The 18,105-nt window shown below is 47.2% G+C and overlaps 2 protein-coding genes and 1 long non-coding RNA gene across 9 annotated transcripts in view; 2 read left to right on the plus strand and 1 right to left on the minus strand.

Annotated features, from left to right (window-relative positions):
- Positions 1-7,997, plus strand: part of C9H11orf88 (chromosome 9 C11orf88 homolog) — a 27,680-nt gene extending 19,683 nt beyond the window's left edge. For 3 of the 6 annotated variants that reach the window (XM_032357801.1, XM_032357800.1, XM_032357802.1), the window contains exons 5-8: positions 3,954-4,016; positions 4,643-4,695; positions 6,933-7,006; positions 7,675-7,997. In XM_032357801.1, coding sequence (XP_032213692.1) covers positions 3,954-4,016; positions 4,643-4,695; positions 6,933-6,990 — 174 coding nt within the window. In that variant the 3' untranslated portion in view covers positions 6,991-7,006; positions 7,675-7,997. The other 3 variants (XM_032357803.1, XM_032357804.1, XM_032357805.1) reach the window with 3 other exon arrangements.
- Positions 5,535-11,405, minus strand: LOC116598649. The gene is made up of 3 exons (XR_004289125.1): positions 11,044-11,405; positions 6,464-6,526; positions 5,535-5,704 (listed from the first exon to the last, which is right to left on the minus strand). It is a non-coding gene; the product is annotated as an uncharacterized LOC116598649 (long non-coding RNA).
- The window catches only part of LAYN (layilin), a 19,995-nt gene continuing 9,989 nt past the window's right edge, over positions 8,100-18,105 (plus strand). The window contains exons 1-3 of one of the 2 annotated variants that reach the window (XM_032357796.1): positions 8,100-10,681; positions 11,328-11,351; positions 13,689-13,986. In XM_032357796.1, the coding sequence (XP_032213687.1) occupies positions 10,150-10,681; positions 11,328-11,351; positions 13,689-13,986 (854 nt within the window). In that variant the 5' untranslated portion in view covers positions 8,100-10,149. The remainder of the gene's footprint in view (positions 10,682-11,327; positions 11,352-13,688; positions 13,987-18,105) is intronic. The other variant, XM_032357797.1, reaches the window with a different exon arrangement.

Genomic DNA, 18,105 nt, shown 5'->3' on the forward strand with positions numbered 1-18,105 from the left:
ACCACCTATGAGATATTAAATCTATATATTATATATCTTAATTTCCTAGAATCAATTTTTATTTCATAACATATTTTTCAAGAACAGTATATAATATAAATTGAATTTATAAATATATAAGAAAATATTATATTAAAATATTATAAATTCTGATTTCCCTATATCATTTAAAGAATTAATAAATTTTATGACCAAAATGCCTTATAAATACAATATTCCATTATTGAACACAACCAAAATACTGTGATTAGAAATGATTATTCTGTTGTTGTTATAAAATTAACAAACTAATATAATATAAATTAACAAGTAAATTATTTATTTATATAATTATAATATAAATTAACAAGTAAATTATTTATCCCTACTGCTAAGGTAAATTGTAAGGATTTTCCGTCACCACTGAATTTATTTAACTATCAAGGCAGAGATCTATTAGACTACTTGGCCGTGTTTTTGTTCTGATGACACTGTTGCCTACAGTAATTTTCTTATTCATTCCCAGGAAACATGTCCAAGAAGCAGAAATCAAATCATATTTGAAAGCTTTGTTTCTGGTGCATTATATTATAAAACTGATTTGGTACTAAAGTCCATTAAGATAAAAAAGGATCTGAAATCAAAAGAAAAAAATGCATCTATTTTTTTTAAAGATTTTATTTATTTGACAGAGAGAGATCACAAACAGGCAAAGAGAGAGGGAGAAGCAGGCTCCCCACTGAGCAGAGAGCCCGATGCGGGACTCGATCCCAGGACCCTGGGCCATGACCTGAGCCGAAGGCAGAGGTTTTAACCCACTGAGCCACCCAGGCGCCCCAAAATGCATCTATTTTTTAACATAAAATCTGTGTGAGTTGTTTTTCACCAAGAAAGGGAGGACCAGGGGATGATGTGAGCAGGGGTTTGGGAGCTAGAGACTGAGGCAGGTAGAGGCTCCACAGCCAATGGCTCCTTCCCCCACTTTTAAAATAAAATTCTGTAATTGGAGCCCTTGGCCAGGTTACACAAGCCACGAGAACTCACACTACACGGTGATGCTGGTAGCTCCGTGCTGGCTGGTGGCGCTCTCCTACCGTGAACATGCACTTGGTCTGGACCAATCCTAGAATAAATTCTCTAAGACAAATGAATTTTTAATTTTACAATTTCTTTTAGATCTTGTAACTAAATACGTGTCTATGTGTATATGAGCAGTGTTAACGACTGTCTAATTTGCCTATGGCTACATACATATATATATATAGTCACAGAGTTTTGTTCATAAGGGATTTTAAGAACTATTGATGGATAGATTGTTTAATTTCACTTACTAAAATGTGTTTCTTTTTCTTCTTTTTGTTTTTGCTTAGGCTAATAATTGTGTATTAGTGCAATGATTCCATTCAGACATAATGACTCAATCAATTCAGTTCAACAAAAATTCATTGACTGTCATCCATGAGGCACTGCTTAGCTCTAAGGAAGGTTAAAAAGATGAACAGACTCGGAAACAGTCGTGGTCGCAACTATGAGATAAAAGAAGGAAAGTAAGATCAGTACCTTAGTAAAGGTATAAAGGCCTATATAATCACAGTTTGGGGACAGCTAATTGCAGCCGAGTAGCACGTGCCTAATGGAAAAGCTGGAAAAGAAACCAGCTTTGAATACCTACATCAAAAACACGCTAAGTCCTTACCTACAGACGTTATTTAATTCAGTCCCCAGCAAGTAGATGGGTATTATGAAACTTAGTGTTTACAAGTACCCTGGATTATTTTTCTTTCAATAACTGTGGTATAAGAGGCCTGAAACTCAAGTAAAAAAGTAGAAATCCTGTCCCAACATAAAAATGTCACAGGCTATAAAAGGCAAGATTCATGTGACATGAACAAAAGGAGGCAAAGCCCAGGAGCAGATGCCCTGGCCCCAGCTGCTGATTGCTCACGCCCTGCATGGGCTCCTTCTCCCAGGCATCTCTGTGGAGCACTTGCGGGGCTGGTAGCTTCTCCTGGAGGCGTCTGGGCGGAGGACTGCTCCCGAGGAACGACTTGGCCATGCAGCAGCCTCTGGGGCTTTGCACAACCTGCTTCCACTGCCTCAAAACTCTCATCCCCATGCTGTGTCTGTTGCGATCTGGTGACTCCCACTGGCAGGCACCAGCTTGTCTCCTCTGGGACGTCTTCGAGGCTCCCCGTACATACATCCCCACCCTAGTCTGAATTAAGGGTCTCTCTTGAGGTCTCTGATCGCACCCTAGACTACCCGCATGGTAGCACATTGGAGACTATTCTCTGCAGTGCCCTTGCAGGCAGGAAATGCCTTGTTCAGCCCCTAGCACAGCCACGGTACCTCACGGGGGCTCTTTGTGGATTGAAATGTGTCTCCGCTTAAAAAGGATACATCGGGGGCGCCTGGGTGGCTCAGTGGGTTAAGCCGCTGCCTTTGGCTCAGGTCATGATCTCAGGGTCCTGGGATCAAGTCCCGCATCAGGCTCTCTGCTCAGCAGGGAGCCTGCTTCCTCCTCTCTCTCTCTGCCTACTTGTGATCGCTCTCTGTCAAATAAATAAATAAAATCTTTAAAAAAAAAATGTTTAAAAAAATTAAATTAAATTAAAAAAAAATAAAAAGAATACGTCGAAGTCCAAAACATTGTACCTCTGGTTGTGACCTTATTTGGAAATAGAACTGCTATAGATGGAATTAGTTAAATTAGTTAATTCTTACTGGATTAGGGTGGGGTGTCCTTTTGAGACAGCCGGGAGAAGACAGCCTCACAGGGAGCAAGCAAGTGCCTGTGCAGGCCGAGTTCAGAGTTACACACAGTTGCAAGTAGGGAGTGACACAAATTGCCCGCGACCACCAGAGGCTAGGCGAAGGCAAGGGAGGGGTCCCCTCCAGGTCTCAGGGGAAGCGTGGCCCTGCCTACTCCTTGATTTTGGACTCCTAGCATCCGGAATTGTGAGACAGTAAATTCCTGTTGCTTTAAGCCAGCCAGCTTACGGTTGCCCTAGGAGAGCAATGAATGGATGGCTGACTTTGATTTTGCACCCGACTATGACAAATCTGCGTCTCTTCTGTTATTTCTTGCTTCTAGCCTTGATCTAAACAGTGCTTCTTTCATGTTATTTGGCCACTTGAAGTTGCAAATTTTATTTATCTGATTTTCAGGTTTTTCTTTTGTTCTCAAATAGTCGCAATGGCGATTTTCTGCCTTGATATCTCCAAAACTGAACATAACTGGATTTTCTGAAAGAATTTTTGTACCTGTATTTGCCTCTCGTTTGTAGTCTATATCTTGATAAATCTTCATGCCTACACTAAATTAGTTTTTAACACTTAGGAAAATTTCCCTGAAAGCGTCTGTGTCTCGAAATCGAAGGCAGAGGAGAGGTGAACGAGATTCCATATGTGACCTACTAAGGGCCTTCTTGTCATGGCTTGGGTTGTGGGCTGCTGCTGGAGTTTGCTGACCTCGCTACTAAATGGCGGTTTCGTGGGGTGTGAGGCTGGGCTTTGTTGTCAAACAGAGCGGGATCAACCACAGTTGGCCGCTGTGGGCAACTCCTTTAACCTTAGTGTCCTCCTTTGTAAAATGGGGTCATAGTAGTGTCAAACTTCTGAGTTATTACAAGAAAATAATGGCATAATGTACATACACTTCTTAGCATAGTTTAAGTAGTAAAGTCTTAATAAAAGTTTTTAGATTATTAGATGGGCACCAAAAAATACACTTCCACTGAGTATCAAAGTCACATTGTTTTATAAAGCAGTGTCCTCTGGAATCAACTGTGTTACAAATGGAAAGTATAAATCTATCATGGAAAATATTTTGAAATTCTACCAAAGATGCCAGATGTAATATGTAAATGTAAAATGTAAAAAAATGTAAATGTAAAAAAAAAAAAACTATCCTTTACAGACAAAAGCTTGATTATTGAGTCAAAAAACTCACCCACTTTTTTTTTTCCTTTAAGCAGGCTAAAAGGAGAGATGAGATTCTCCAACTCCTAAGAAAACAAAGAGAAGAAAGGATCTCGGTGAGACTGAGAGGCATTCAGATGAATCTGTGTGGGGTGGGGACACTACGGCAGATTCTCAGAGGTCTTATGGATTGTCCCCATAAACCTAAATACTCATAATCCAGAGCCTTCTATCTACTGGTGTGGGGGCAGGGGATAGACATCAGGCAGTCTCGTCATCCTTGAGAAATCAGAGTTCTCTAGAGTGTGCAGCTCTGCTCGGAGAGAAATGAGGTGGCCGTGACAGCAGGTTTGTTGTCCCATATGTTAAAGCTGTAGGACAGTCACATGGGCCTCTGTCACATGGGCTACCACTGTGCTCATCTTTGTTTTACAATGACTGATCGTTATTAGATCATACAAAAACAAATGCTTAATGAAGAGAAACACAGAAAAATAGTAAAACAAATAACAGCACCCTATAAACTTATAGATGTACCAACACCTGCTCTGCGGACTAACCCCTAAATACCCTTCATCTGGAACGTTTCTAATCCCAGTGTCTCCAGGTTGAAGAAGCTAGTCTGTACCAACTCTGATAATTAGACCTTAAGTTTGTTTTTTTTTTCCCCCAGTAAGGAAATGTCATTCAGTGCAAGAAGTAAAAATTATGCTTTTTGAGTTCTGTCTTGTTTTGTTTTTAGAAAGAACTGGTTTCCCTTCCTTATAAGCCAAAGGCCAAAGTACACAAAGCAAAGTAAGTTTACATCTGTCAAAAATGTTCTTACCTTTCTAGTTCCCTCTTTAGAGAAGCACTTTTTTGGTACTCCCTTTGCCTCCTACCCTCTAGCCTTCTACTGTATTCCCAGATTTCTTCCCTTGAATAAACCTTCTCCTCATCCACATTCAAGTGTGTGTGCCCATTTGCGTCTCTGTGCAGTAGGCCGGGGTACAGCGCTCAGGCAGGACAGCCTATCAGGCCAGAATCCCTGCACCCATTCCCTACCCTGCACTTCCCATTCTGGCCCCCCAGCTCCCTCCCCACTCCCCACACTTAGCCCCCTCCTCTGTAGCAACTCAGCAGGTCTCTTAGATTACCAGCTCCCACACCACCAAAGGCATCCCTAAGCTTGTTAAACCTTGGTTCAGGTAGCAAGGGCTGGAGCCCCACAGGGAGGGGTTCATAGCCTGATTATCCCCAGAATAATGGTAGAGCAGGAGGAGGCCCACGGTCCAGAAGAGCTGAAACCACCTATCACCAGTTAATCATTGAAGAAGCTCTAAGAAAACAATCTTCCCACCTTTTGTTTTATGACTGAAAGTCCATGTGGCTAATTCAACATTAATTTGGCAAATACATATTTGCATGCTGTATTCAGGGAAGAACAGTTAGAGAGTAAGAGAATGTAGATTCTTCTCTCATTGAGGCTGATTCCCCTCAATGTTATCAAAGTAATACTCTTAAAAAATAAAGAAGTCCATAGCAATTTTTAAAAGTTTTGAACGAAATGAAAAGATCATTTAATCTCCTGGCTGTGTTGTCTACGTAATACTCAGCAGTATAACTTCTTCCTTCTTAGATTATTTGAGCCAGCTTCTAAGAGTAGAGCAAAACTTGCCAATGGAAAGATGCATTTATCTGATTCAAATAATGGGTGAAATCTGGTACTTACACAGTATCAGCAATAAGTCTGGGCCCTTAGGTTTCTGGGCATATTTTTATCGGAATCTTCAGGACATTCCTGGTAACACCTCTGTTGATTCGCCTAAGAGTAAAACATTATTTCACAGTTTGAATGGATGATTCCGTATGTGTTTGCCTAATTCCTTTTGTATTCAACTTGCTCATTTTCGCTCCTCTGCCCTGAAGCCTTAGATCTCACTCCCTTTCACTGGGACATCTTCCTCCTCTGAGCATCTTATAAAGTTACCATCTGTACCATTCTTTCTGCAAATAACCGTTTACTACAAGTAGCCATATTTTATAATCACTCAACTCATTAACTATTACATTATTTAACTTTTTTTTTTTTTTTGAGAGAGAGAGAGAGAAAGCACATGAGTGAGGGGGCGGGGTGATGGCAGAGAAGGAGAGAGAAACTCTTAAGCAGGCTCCATGTTCAGCACGGAGCCTGACGTGGGGCACAGTCTCACCATCCTGAGATCATGCCTGAGCCAAAACCAGGAGTCAGACACTTAACCACCTGAGCCACTCAGATGCCCCTCATGTATTTCTCACCTATCAACTATATTGCAAGCTCATTGAGAAACTGAGTCCCCCAAAGTGCTAGCACACTGACTACATGTAGGAATTTAGAAAATATTGGTAACAAAAAAAATTTAGTTCCAAAAGATCATGTAGTTCAGTATTAGCTAATCTAGAAGGTGATGCTTTTATACTGTACATGATAAACCTTTTTTCAGTTTTTGACACTATCGTAAAATACTTAACTTTTGCCCTCTTTTCCTCCCTCCATCCTTTCTTATTTGCCCAACCCCTCCCCCCCGCACACAGAGATCCACACCTTTACCGTCCTCCTCCAACAGACCTTCTGAGGATAATCCAGATCCCCTTTTGTCAGAAAGAACTAGAAATAGAAAGTGTGTTCATAGAAAGGTTTTGGTATCAAAATGTTTATTGATGTATTATTCCTGTCTACCACAGGAATACTTGCATTTTAAAAGAGGTCTGACTAGAAGGAAAGAAGGACCAGTGGGTAATCCAAAGAAATCAGTCACCCGTGATGATCACAAGTGTGACTTGTGAGCAAAATACATTGTGTGTAGGCAGTCTTCTCCCTCGTCACACTTCACAGCACAACGACCACTCTTCCCACCTGCACGTTTATACTTGGCTGCCCAATCTGATGCATGGTCATGATCCAAGACAGTAAATCTGCACTGGGGAAACTTTCAGAAGTTGTTTCCCTGCTGCGTGGTCTTCACAACTACAGAGCTCTGTGTCTTAAAACAGATTCATGTTACTGCCAACAGGAAAGTGATGTCAGAGTCAGATAAGGAAGACCAAGAGGAGGTCAAAGCCTTGGACTAACGTGATCAATGCAAGGGTGAGGATGGCTTACTTAGATACTGACTTTTGAAACAACCTTCTCTAATAATCAGGACCCTTGGGATCACTTTGTTAAAACAAAGAAATAAAAGTTAAATATGCAGACTTCTAGGAATTTTACCAGTTACTGAATACTTGCATCTACTTTGCTTGGTGGGTACTGCTGGATGTGACGCCACACAATCCTCTCTCTCATATCCCAATTCTGAAACCCCCATTTATCTTATTTTCTTGGGCAGGGTATGTCCAGAACTACTGTATTTGATCTATATTATGAGTAGCAGATAAAATGGGGGTTTTATATGCCCCAACAGGAGTTTTATATGCCCCAACTTGAGACAGTTATTAAAAAATCCTGAAAACACTAAAGTCTTCTCGCTGTAAAAAAAAAAAAAAAAAAAATTCTATATAAAATCCATTTACCAAAACTTGGTTTATTCAGTTTCTGGAACATGTCTGAAGTTAGAAATTAATTACTTCTAGTTCTGCAAGTAGCTGGCTTACTGTTCCTATATCTTAGACACATGTGCACAATGCCATTGCCAACCTCCCTCACTTTCAAAGGTCATTCCCTTCGGTATATATGGGGAAGGGGAAGGTTAAGTGTTTGTCCATTCTGCGCTGTGGAACCGGCAGTCTTACTCAGGGTTGTCTGCTCTGCTCCAGGGCTCCACTGACGCGCCCAGCTCCACTGAGGACCACCGTTTGAGGACTGCACTATTGGCCCCCCTGCCACTGGACTAACCCCCACCGGATGCAGCTCCCACCCACAGCGCCCACAGAGCCGTGGATGACCCACTGGTCAAAACTGCATCACAGGGATAAACCAAATTGCAAGGGAGGGGGGAATAGTCTTTAAATGGAAGAGCATCTGCCTCGGTAACATTCAGGACTCTCGCTAAAAGAAATGGACAGACAGCAGGTATCAGTGGATGACTACTAGTTTTGCCCATAACACTATTTGGAGAAAAATGTTTGAACAGAGGGAAGTAGTCAGGCCTAGAAAAGGGAAATTTTGAAAATTATAAATTGGCAGTCTCACATCAGCACTATGAAGAGTAAAAGGCACCCTGATATTGTTATCTGCCAGACGGATAAATCTCTTTTGTAAAGATGGATAGAGCAGACTGTCAAAACCTAACCTTTCAAATCCAATAACTCCCTTTGTTCTGATTCCATGCTCACTGGGAAATCTCTTGCCCAGAACCAGAGCATGTGCTCAACAGACTAATAGAAACATCAGTTTGGTTGATAATATTTCTCAATGTATAAATATATTAGTCTCTTAATTGGATTTAGGCTTGTCAAATTAAGGATGGGACCCTGGACCAAGATAATTTTACCAGGAAAACTGGACTGTGTAAGCTACCCAGCCTTCCCCAGTGCACACCTGTCCACACCTGTACACCTGCGTTACCAGGTATAATGGTTGCATTGCTGCCACAGCTAACAAGGTGATCTAAAACATTTATTACTGCTCACACACCTGGGGGTGTGGCCAGGGGGTTGGCTGATCTAGGCTGGGCCAGGCAACTCTGCTTCAAGCTACGGCACCTTGGGCAAATGTCTGGTGATTGAGGCAGCTCTGTTCCATGTGTCGTCCTCTTTGGGATGTACATGGTCCAGTGGGGTATGAGTTATGTTCCTCTCAGACAGTGACAGAGAAGCAAAAGAACGGATGAGGACATGTGAGGCCTTTTCCACTGTAGGCTCAGATACCTCTGACTTACCCCGTTGGCCAAACAAGGGAAATAATCAAATACAGAGAAAAGGGGTGGGGATATACACTTAGCCCCTTCAGTAAGAAGAATTGCAAAGTCACACGGTACAGGGTGTGGACCCAGGACTTGTGCAGGATTGGAGCTGCTGTTATAATTAGCATATGAGGTTGACCATATGCCTTAACAAAGGCAATGAATGTGCATCAACAGCCAGAGTATCAAAGGGAGAATTCAGGACACAATTTGATTCTTTGGCCCAAGGTGACAGCTTCCCTAAGTTGTAATAGGTGTTGTAACATGGGAAATACATCCTTTTCAATTGTCATTTAGTAGCCAGCTCTCGGCACCCTTACATGTCTGTTTGCTCCCATCAGACCTTCACAAAACTCTTAAGGTAACACCAAGAGTTCATTGAAACTTAGATGAAGGAATTGCCGGAATTCTACATAGACTTTAAGCGAAGAAAAGCAGAATATCACATGCCAACTCAAGTGCTTCCCTCCACATGGCAGTCCTTACTTTGTCTTGAGAACCAGGAGTTTCTAGAAGGAGTGCTTGTTGGATGTGAGATATTCTAATTCAGACATAAAGATGGGCTGTAAAGCAGCTTGCCGTAAAGGTCAGTCCTCACCCGGCCGAGGCTGCTTTGTTCTTCCCTCTATCATCAGCTGATACGAAAACAGATTTCCCAGCCCCAAGCTATATTCATTCATTCATTCCTCCCCCTTGAGAACTGCAGTGGCTCAAGCTGAACCCCAAACCCAGGAAGTCAGACAGCACTTCTGCGGGGATTTGTAGCAATGGGGTATGGGGGGGTGGGGGGGAGGTGGGCACGGAAATCAGACCCACCTTCTGCCACTTAGTACTTCAGCTTTTGGATAGGAGGCTCACTTTATTATTTGCGGGTATTTGAAAACATTGAGCTCACTGTAAGAAGCAGGTGGAAATAGGAGTATTGTGGCCGTTTCAAAGAGGGAGCCCACACTGAGGGCTGAGCTGGTGAGGAAGGCTTTTTCACAGGGAGCATTCTTTCCCAGGGAGACCCTTCTTTCTACCACCAGCCCAAGCCTGAACAATTACCCCTACCCCCAAACAGGTGCCCTGCAAAGGCGGAGGATTATTTCCTTGCTGAGTTCAAAGACACCCTTTGGCTTCGGGCGGACCTACCCTCTTCTCAGCCAGAGCTCCAACTCAACCACCTGGGCTGGACACTCCACACTGTCCCATAGCTTGCCCGCCAGGGGCACACTGCCCACTTGAGTATCTCTTCTCTGTATCCGCCACTCCTTTCTCAGGGGAGGCCCTGAGCACCCCGACTGCAGCCTATGGAGCCCCAGGGAGGTCTCACCGCCTCGACTCTCCCACTGGTCCCCACTGCAGAGCCAGGGGCTCTGGGTGAACTTGGCCATGTCTGCGAGGCATGGGGTGGAGATGTGGCCCTGTTTTGAGCCACGGCGCTCTCTGCATCAGATTCCAGAGAAGCCAGACTGGGATATCACTCGGGCCCGCGCCCTGGGCACACGCAGGGTCTCCGTGGGAAGCTTGGAGGTGGCGGGGACGCGAGGGCGGCGGGCAGGGAGCTGGTTCCCCTCCTCTGCTCGCTCCCTTCGCGAGGGCCAGGTCTCTGGCGCCGAGGGGAGGCCATCAGGGGCGGGCCCGCGGCGGGGCTGCCCTCCCCTCCGTGACGTCCCAGAGGGCGGAGGACCGCGCGCTGGCTCCGCACCCTCCCCGCCTCCTCCGGGTGCCGGGTCCGACGGTCCTCGGGAGATGCGGCTGCCGCCTTTGCATTTGCTGTGCACGCTGCTACGGGTCCGTCCGCTCCACTGCCGTGGCGCCGCGGGGTGCGAGGTCGCACCCGAGCCGGGCCATGCAGCCGGGAGCCGCGCTGCAGGCCATGCTGTTGGCCGCGCTGCTGGCGGGGCCCCGGGGCGCCACCGGCCGCCTGCTGAGCGGTGAGTGAGCGCGCTGGGGCGGGGGCGGGTTCCCGGTAGGGCTCCGCACGTGCACCCAGCGCACCCCAGCTGCTGCGGGCCGTCCTCAAGGCCTCCGCGACTCTTCGGCCCACTGCAGAGGCGAGGGGCGCCCCCGCCTCTGCTGGTGGACCTGGCCCTCCTGCGCCCCCTGCTTGCAGGGGAGCCGTCGCCCCGCGGCTCTCCGCAGCGCCGGTCTTTGAGATTCCTGGAATCTCAAAGTCCGTTCCCCGCCCAGAGTTCTGGGCTTTGGGGCACATAGGCTTGGTGGGGCAGTGGGCAAATCTGCCCCAGGAGGCGCCCCCTCGGCCCGCCCCACTCCCCCGGCGCAGGGGCAGGCTCACCAGGTCTCCTCCAGTCAGTGAGGTTGGGGTTGGGGTTGGGGTTGGGGCGGGGTGGGGGCTCTCGCGTTCCCGGAGACGGCGTCTACAGTGGGGATTCTGGATCCCCTACGCGGTGGGAACCCAGCCTGTTTACTCCTGGGCTCCTCTGGGGGTAGGATGGCGGGATCCAGCTCTGTTACCAAAGCGCTTGGAGAGGGAGAAAGAAGCCTAGTTAGCGCGGGACAAGCCCCGCCTGACTCAGGGGAATGACTCTCTGCTTCCTTCCTCCTGTCGTGTCACTGCAGCCTCGGACTTGGACCTCAGAGGAGGTACAGTGCTCTGGCTTCTTGCCTCTTCTGTTTGTTCTGCATGTCAAGAGGAGGATGTCCATGTCTCTTTCTCAGGTTTTCCGGCCGCGGACAGACGGCCATGGGGGGGGGGGGGGTAGCGAAGAATGACAACCTCTACTCGGTTATCCCGGCTCAAGCCGATGGGAAGGATCTGAAGTGTGTCTCGGGCTGGGGGTGGGCTGCGAGGAGGGGGTGGTGTGTGCATCTGAATGAAGCTGCCTGGGTTAGGGCTGCATGGGCTTTGTCCTAGGTCGTGGGGAACAGAAGCCCCCGCCCTTCCCCTTCCTGCAAATGAGAAGAGAAAGACACTTCCTGAAGGAAGGGAACCAGATGCGCCTCAGGCATGCTTCCAGCTCTGGCTCTCTCTCGCATTCACCCGCAGACTTGCGCTGTGTGGCCAGACTGGACCATTCAGGAAACCCGTTTAAGGTGTGATGTTTTCCCTTGATAAACAAATGGTAGAAAAAGGAGGTCTGCCAGTCAATGTAACTCCACCTCACGGTATGCTGGTGGCCAGGCAGGAGGTACCTGGAGCTCATTTTCCTTCTGCTGCCTCATTTGGAGCCACCTTGAAGGAATCACAAGAGCTGGGCTGGCCTGGTCTTCTCCCCAGGCAGCACGCCAGCCACAGCCTCTCTGGCCAGTGACCCCCATTCTGTCTGGAACAACGTCATCGTGAAAATGTCCTGCTTTTGAGGCCTCCTAATTTGCCCATGGGCCAGTCCTGTTAGAGTTCTAGCATTAGCAGAATAGCAGAGGAAGGGAGAAGATGCAAAACTCTTCGAACCTGTTGCTTATTGAGACTTTCCTTATAAAAGCAGTAAAAGAAGCTGTAGAAACAAGACTTCCCAGGAGTCTCCCGGATTAGCTGCATGTGCTCTGGTCCCGTTTAGCCCTGAAAATGCAGTCCACGGTCTGTAACTTTTGCCCCAGATTCTGGTCAGCGTTGGGAACGATGAATGCTCTCTGGTTCCCTGCACGGCTGCAAAACAAATTAGGAAAATGAGAACATCCCTTGGGGGCTGGGAAGAGGTTCTCAAACCAAAATTCTTCATCCTTTCTCAGTGGTAGCAGTTCACAGCCACAGCCCACAATCTGGCTCTCGCCTTGCGAGGGACTTCCCTTGTTGAGATTTGGTTTTCACTTGTGCATTTGGGTCCAGAAGCATATGCTGTGTGCTTCTGCAGGCTAGGAATTGGCATTTGTTTCTGTATTCCCGGCACCTAGCACAGTGCCAGGCACAGAGCGTCTACGCAGTGCATGTTGATGGAAGGAAGTTCGCACACAGTAAGGCTTCCCGAAGATGCCAGCTGGGGGGATGGGGTATGTACTGGTGAACAGTTTGTCCCTTCTTAATAGAAACCCATCCATTTGTCTAAGATGGCATTCAGCCCTTCGGGTGCCAGTTCCATAAGACGCGTTACACAGGCTCCTAGTGCAGCCTGAAACTGAGGCAAAGTGGGAACTGGGCAGCATAGTTCAACGGTTATGGGCTTGGTTTTGTAATCAGAACCGTGTTCTGACTCAGGTAATGCTACCAATAGCTGTGTGACCTTAGTCAAATTACTTGATTTCTTTGAGCCTTAGTTTCCTCCTCTGTAAAATGAGGCATACACAAGAGCTACATCAAGGGATTACTGTGAGAGTTCAGAGAGAGAAAGAATAGATAAAAATGTAAATGCAATTAGCATAGTTTATGTTGCATAGTAAGAGTTGAGTAAACCTTAGCTGTGTCTTTAGACAAGATCCATCACAGCAGAAAACCCCATCGACCTGATGCTCTTAGCTTCTGCTTATACCACAGCCTGGGCAAAATCTCAGTCCTACTCTACAGGCAAAGGGTTCCAGGATAGAGTAGCCCAACCCCAAGTTCAGAGCATATCTCTTACCTAAAGGAAACACCAAACAGAGAAACCTCCCTCTCAACCACACCGCCCCCTGAGTCTTCCCGATGATATGAAAGAGTTCTATGTGGGTAACTTTAAGTGGAGCCATAAATCTTCACCTACCTTTCTTTTATATGTGCTGCCGAAGCAAGCACAACCTACCTTTCTTTCAAAGGATTGTAAAAAACCTTTGCTTTTTCAAGACCCGCAATGGAACAAACAAAACATGGAGCCCCCACACAATGCAGGCATCAGAGTTTAAATCAGCGCATCTCCATGCCAAGTGGGTATCGATGTGCTCTGAGAAGCTAAACGACATTACAGAGTCCACAGATGAGTCACTGGCTTCGTGCCTGTGCCGCCGAGCATCCCTGCCCTGGGATACTTTTTGGAGTACTGAAATAGGTTGCTTTTTTTTCCCCCCCTCCAGGACAACCAGTCTGCCGAGGAGGGACACAGAGGCCTTGTTATAAAGTCATTTACTTCCATGATGCTTCTCGAAGACTGAACTTTGAGGAAGCCAACACAGCCTGCAGGAGGGATGGGGCCCAGCTAGTCAGCATCGAGTCTGAGGACGAACAGAGACTGATAGAAAAGTTCATTGAAAACCTCCTGGCGTCTGATGGAGATTTCTGGATTGGGCTCAGGAGGCGTGAAGAAAAGCAAAGCAATAGCACAGCCTGCCAGGACCTTTACGCGTGGACAGATGGCAGCACGGCAACATTCAGGTAAGTGTGGAGAACCCGCAGCAGCTTACCCACTTGACGTAACTCAAAAAGGAGGTAGGCTGAACCCACGGTGCCCAGTGCAGGAGGAAGAGGAGAAGGCCCAGCTGGGCAGAGCCCGGAGAGGATAGCCCTGGCCAAAGCCGGGAGGCAAAGGGGGTCAGTCAGTCAACCTGGTTCTGTGTCCAACTCCTGTCCCAAGAGCTCTGTCCAGGTAGATGTGGCCCAGGAGCATTGCTTGAACAGAACGTGATGCTTGAAGTCAGGGCTTCTGGCTACCAGCCTTTTGAGTTAGAACCCCAAACAGAGATTGAGGGTCTGTGGAACTAAGACTCTATTAGGGCTCCAGATCACAGGGAGTGGGCCTAGATGGGCCGAAGGAGGACTTAAGGAAGCCTGCATTTTGGAGGACCCTCCTAAACCCACGGCGTCAGGACTCATTCATTTCACACCTTACCCTGGCACCACAGTGGCCTTGCCATCGTCCCTCCCAAAGAAACCCAGCGACAGGGACAAACATCAAAAGATAGCAAAGTTAAAAGGCAGACATAAGACCAGAAAAATGTAACGAATTAGGGAGTAATTATCTTTTTACAATAGAGTTGATATAAGTCATTAAGACACTGAAAGTTTATGTAAGTCAATAAACCCCAAAAGATAAAGAGGCGAAAGACTTGAGCAGTTGAAAAATAGAAAATCTAACGGTAAATGATCCCATGGGGGGGGGGGGGAGTTTAAACTCTTTATCAACCAAAAGAATGCTGATGAAATTATGGTTTCTACCTGTGTCTACCGATTATGCCAAGCAGATCCACATCTTCCTTCTACGTGCCAGGGGCGGCCCCTCCAGGGTTCTCGTGGGCTTCTCTTCCTGGAAAAAACCTTAAAAAGGAAAGGGAGTAGGGCACCCAAGTGGCTCAGTCGGTTAATTTTAGCTCAGGTCTCGATTTCCAGATTGTGAGATGGAGCACTGTGTCAGGCACCATTTGGGCGTGGAATCTGTTTAGGGGTTCTCCCTCTCTGTCTCTCTCCCTCTCTGTCTGTGGGCCCCCTCTCTAATTGAAAAAAAAAAAGGAAGGTTAGTAGGATGAACTACAATGCCCACCACTCTAGCTGGTCCCTGGACCCCAGCTGATACTCACCGACGTCCCTCCTCTACTCTCCTGTCTAGATTCCCCTCATTCTCTGCTCAAGGAGCCTCCGTGTCTGACCTTGTGGCAGGACCCAGACCCTCCGGGTATGCGAGGACCCAGTCAATGTGTGCTTCTCAGGCTAGAGTGATAGCACTTTCCTGTTTACCATTGAAATTGGGTATGTGAAGACCCACAGGAACCCTAGTAGATAACTGGATGCCAAACATATTTCTTCCTGCCCCAAATGGGGAACTGCGTAGCTTCTTCCTCCTGTGATTAGGGCCGATTACTTCCTACAAAGATAACCACTGCTCTTCTTGCCTAGTAAACCCATGACATGCCTAGTAAACCCAACTAGATGACCAGCCTACTCCCACACCTCCTTTGCTATACAGTAGGTCCCTTGGTCTGGTGAGGTGTTATTTGGCATTCTGGGCCAGTAGATCAAATAATGGGTAGTGGTCCTGACCGAGGCCCTGAGGCAGGAAAGGCAAACCCACACCCAGGCTGTAGGTCTCTTCCTGTCAAAGGGAATCATTGCCCTTTTCAGAATGGAAGGAGTCCAGTGTAGTCAACTTGCTCCGCAGTGCCAGGTTGGTGTCCTAAGCTGGTGTTCCTTCAGGGACTTAGCTTTGGTCTCTGCTGCTGGCAGGTTAGACGTTTGACAGGAGCTTGATGAGCCTCGGTGAGAGGAGATGAACGCTGTCGAGCCCACGCAGACCCTCCGTCCTTGCCACCATGGTTACTCCAGGCCATAGCTGTTGTGCGAGCACTGGGGCGGCCAGTCCCAGGCTAGCTGACATCAACTGGCCGAGTCACTTGTCTCCTAGCCTGTTTAGTGCCTCTTCCGTGTTAGATACTTTCTGGTGGGTTTTAACTTGTGATAGAGCCTCACACTTCCTGCCTAGTCCCATATGTCTGTTTGCATCACATCACTCTGTCCAAGAGCTCCGCTCCCCATCCCCAGTCTTCTCCTCTTTCTCTGCTTAGACTCCTGATCAGCTGGCCAAGCTCTTGCTTTACCCCTGAGTCCGTATAGAGTCTAACCTCCAGAAACTTCTCTTTTTCCATGCAAGCTGGTTCACTAGGGGCACCATCTGAGCTGGTCCATGGGGAGGAGGTCCCCTTACCTCTTGATCTTTCACGGCCAACTCTGAGTGGGGTCAGCGTGCAGCTGCTGTCCTGTGGAGCCGTACTCCCATACCTGGCTGTCCTTTCCATGAAGCAAACTTGAGCAGCCTTTGTCAGGCATCATAAGGGATTCCCTTGTGCAGGGATAAGTGGACACTGAGGAAGAGGCCTTGGAGCAACCATGGGAGATGCTGTGCCGTGCTCTGCCTGCTCATACAGTGCTCTCTGGTCCTGGATAGACCCCTTCCACCTTAGAATGGATTGCTCCTGGGCCTGTCCAGCCCGGGTCTAGGTGTGTCTGACAATGCCTCACTCACGATGGGTAACTTGGATTGCACGGTTTTTTGATGCTCCTCGCCTAGTAGCAAGCCAGGAGTGTTTTGCAAAAGGTGGTTATTTCTCACCTACAGATAATATGACCTTGCTATAGAATCCTAGGGGTCTACATTGTGATTCTCTCTTTGGGGCTTGCCACAAATACTCTGTGGTGTTTCTTCCCATCCCTGATACCTCTACTAATAGGATCTCCTCGATCATAGGCCCAACTGGCAAATCCACTTACACCACAGTTCAGAACCTGCTTCAGGGTCCTTTGTAGCTCTGGACCTCACTCAAAGCTGGCTGTCCTTCATGCCAGCTGAAATAGGGGCCAGAAAATTATCCCCAAGTGTGAAATACGCTGCCTCTAGAATCCAGAGAGGCCTACGAGGTGCTATGCCCCCTCCTTCACATTATCATGAGATGCTTCAAGATGCAACATTTGTCCTTTAATGTGAAAGGGAGGCTCTGGCATTCCCTAGATCACTAGAAACCTACCATTTTTTGGAGGTTTCTAGTGATCTAGATACTGTGATTTAGATCTAGTGATCTAGAAACTAGTGATCTAGCCTGAAGTGGCAGGCTCTTGAATCTTCACGGAATTATCTCTAACCCCCTGGACACATGAGTGTCTTCCTAAGCTTACCCTGTTCAAGAGCATGTCAGAAATATGGTAGACCCGTGTGATTTTCCACGAGATGTCTAGGGAGTCCAGGCCTCCTCACACCTCACTATGACAGAGGGTTCGAAAATTAGTATAGGCCCGAGGCAAAACCACAAATGTGTACTGTTGTCTATTCCAAATGAACGCAAACTATTTCTGATTCTCCTTCTGATGGAAAATATTATGTTCCCTGGACCTGCATATTAAGTAGCCAAGAGCATGTTAACCTGCTCGAGCAAAGACCCCGCATATGGCACAGCAGCTGTAATTAAGGCTTCTACCTAGTTGTGTTTATACTACTCTGGTGTCCTCCTTCAGGGTCTGCGTGGTGTTTGCAAGGGCCAGTCTGGTGAACTAACTAGAGATATGCTGGAGATTCCCTGACCCTTGCATTCTCTGATCCTCAAGGGTGGTACTACTTTCTGTCACCTTCCCCTGGATAAGACACTGGTTTTTATTTATTACTTTGGAAAGGGTGGGGGGGAGTGCAGTTTCAGAATCTTGCACTTGACCTCGTCCACTATTACAGCTCTTACCTCATAGGCTAAGGAACCAATGTGGGACTATACCAGATACCAAATACGGCTGTTCAAGTCATGTATCTGGGGACTGGGGAAATGACCACTGGATGGGCCCCACCATCAGCTGGTCCTGGGCCAGAATTCCATTGACTCCCTGGCCTCCATAGGCTCCCACTCGAATGGGTAGCCCTGAGGACACTCCAAGTCTTCAAATTCCAGTGTCACCTTGCATCCTGTGCCCAACAGAAGGAAGCGGCTCAGGTAACCACGCAGACTCTGAAGCCCAGGCTGGAGTCAGTGTGTGCAGTGACCGTTCACAGCATTGGGCTCTCTATGGAATCCAAGGCCTTGCCCT

The sequence above is a fragment of the Mustela erminea genome, chromosome 9 (genome assembly GCF_009829155.1).
Source record: "Mustela erminea isolate mMusErm1 chromosome 9, mMusErm1.Pri, whole genome shotgun sequence".
Classification (NCBI taxonomy): Eukaryota; Metazoa; Chordata; class Mammalia; order Carnivora; family Mustelidae; genus Mustela; species Mustela erminea.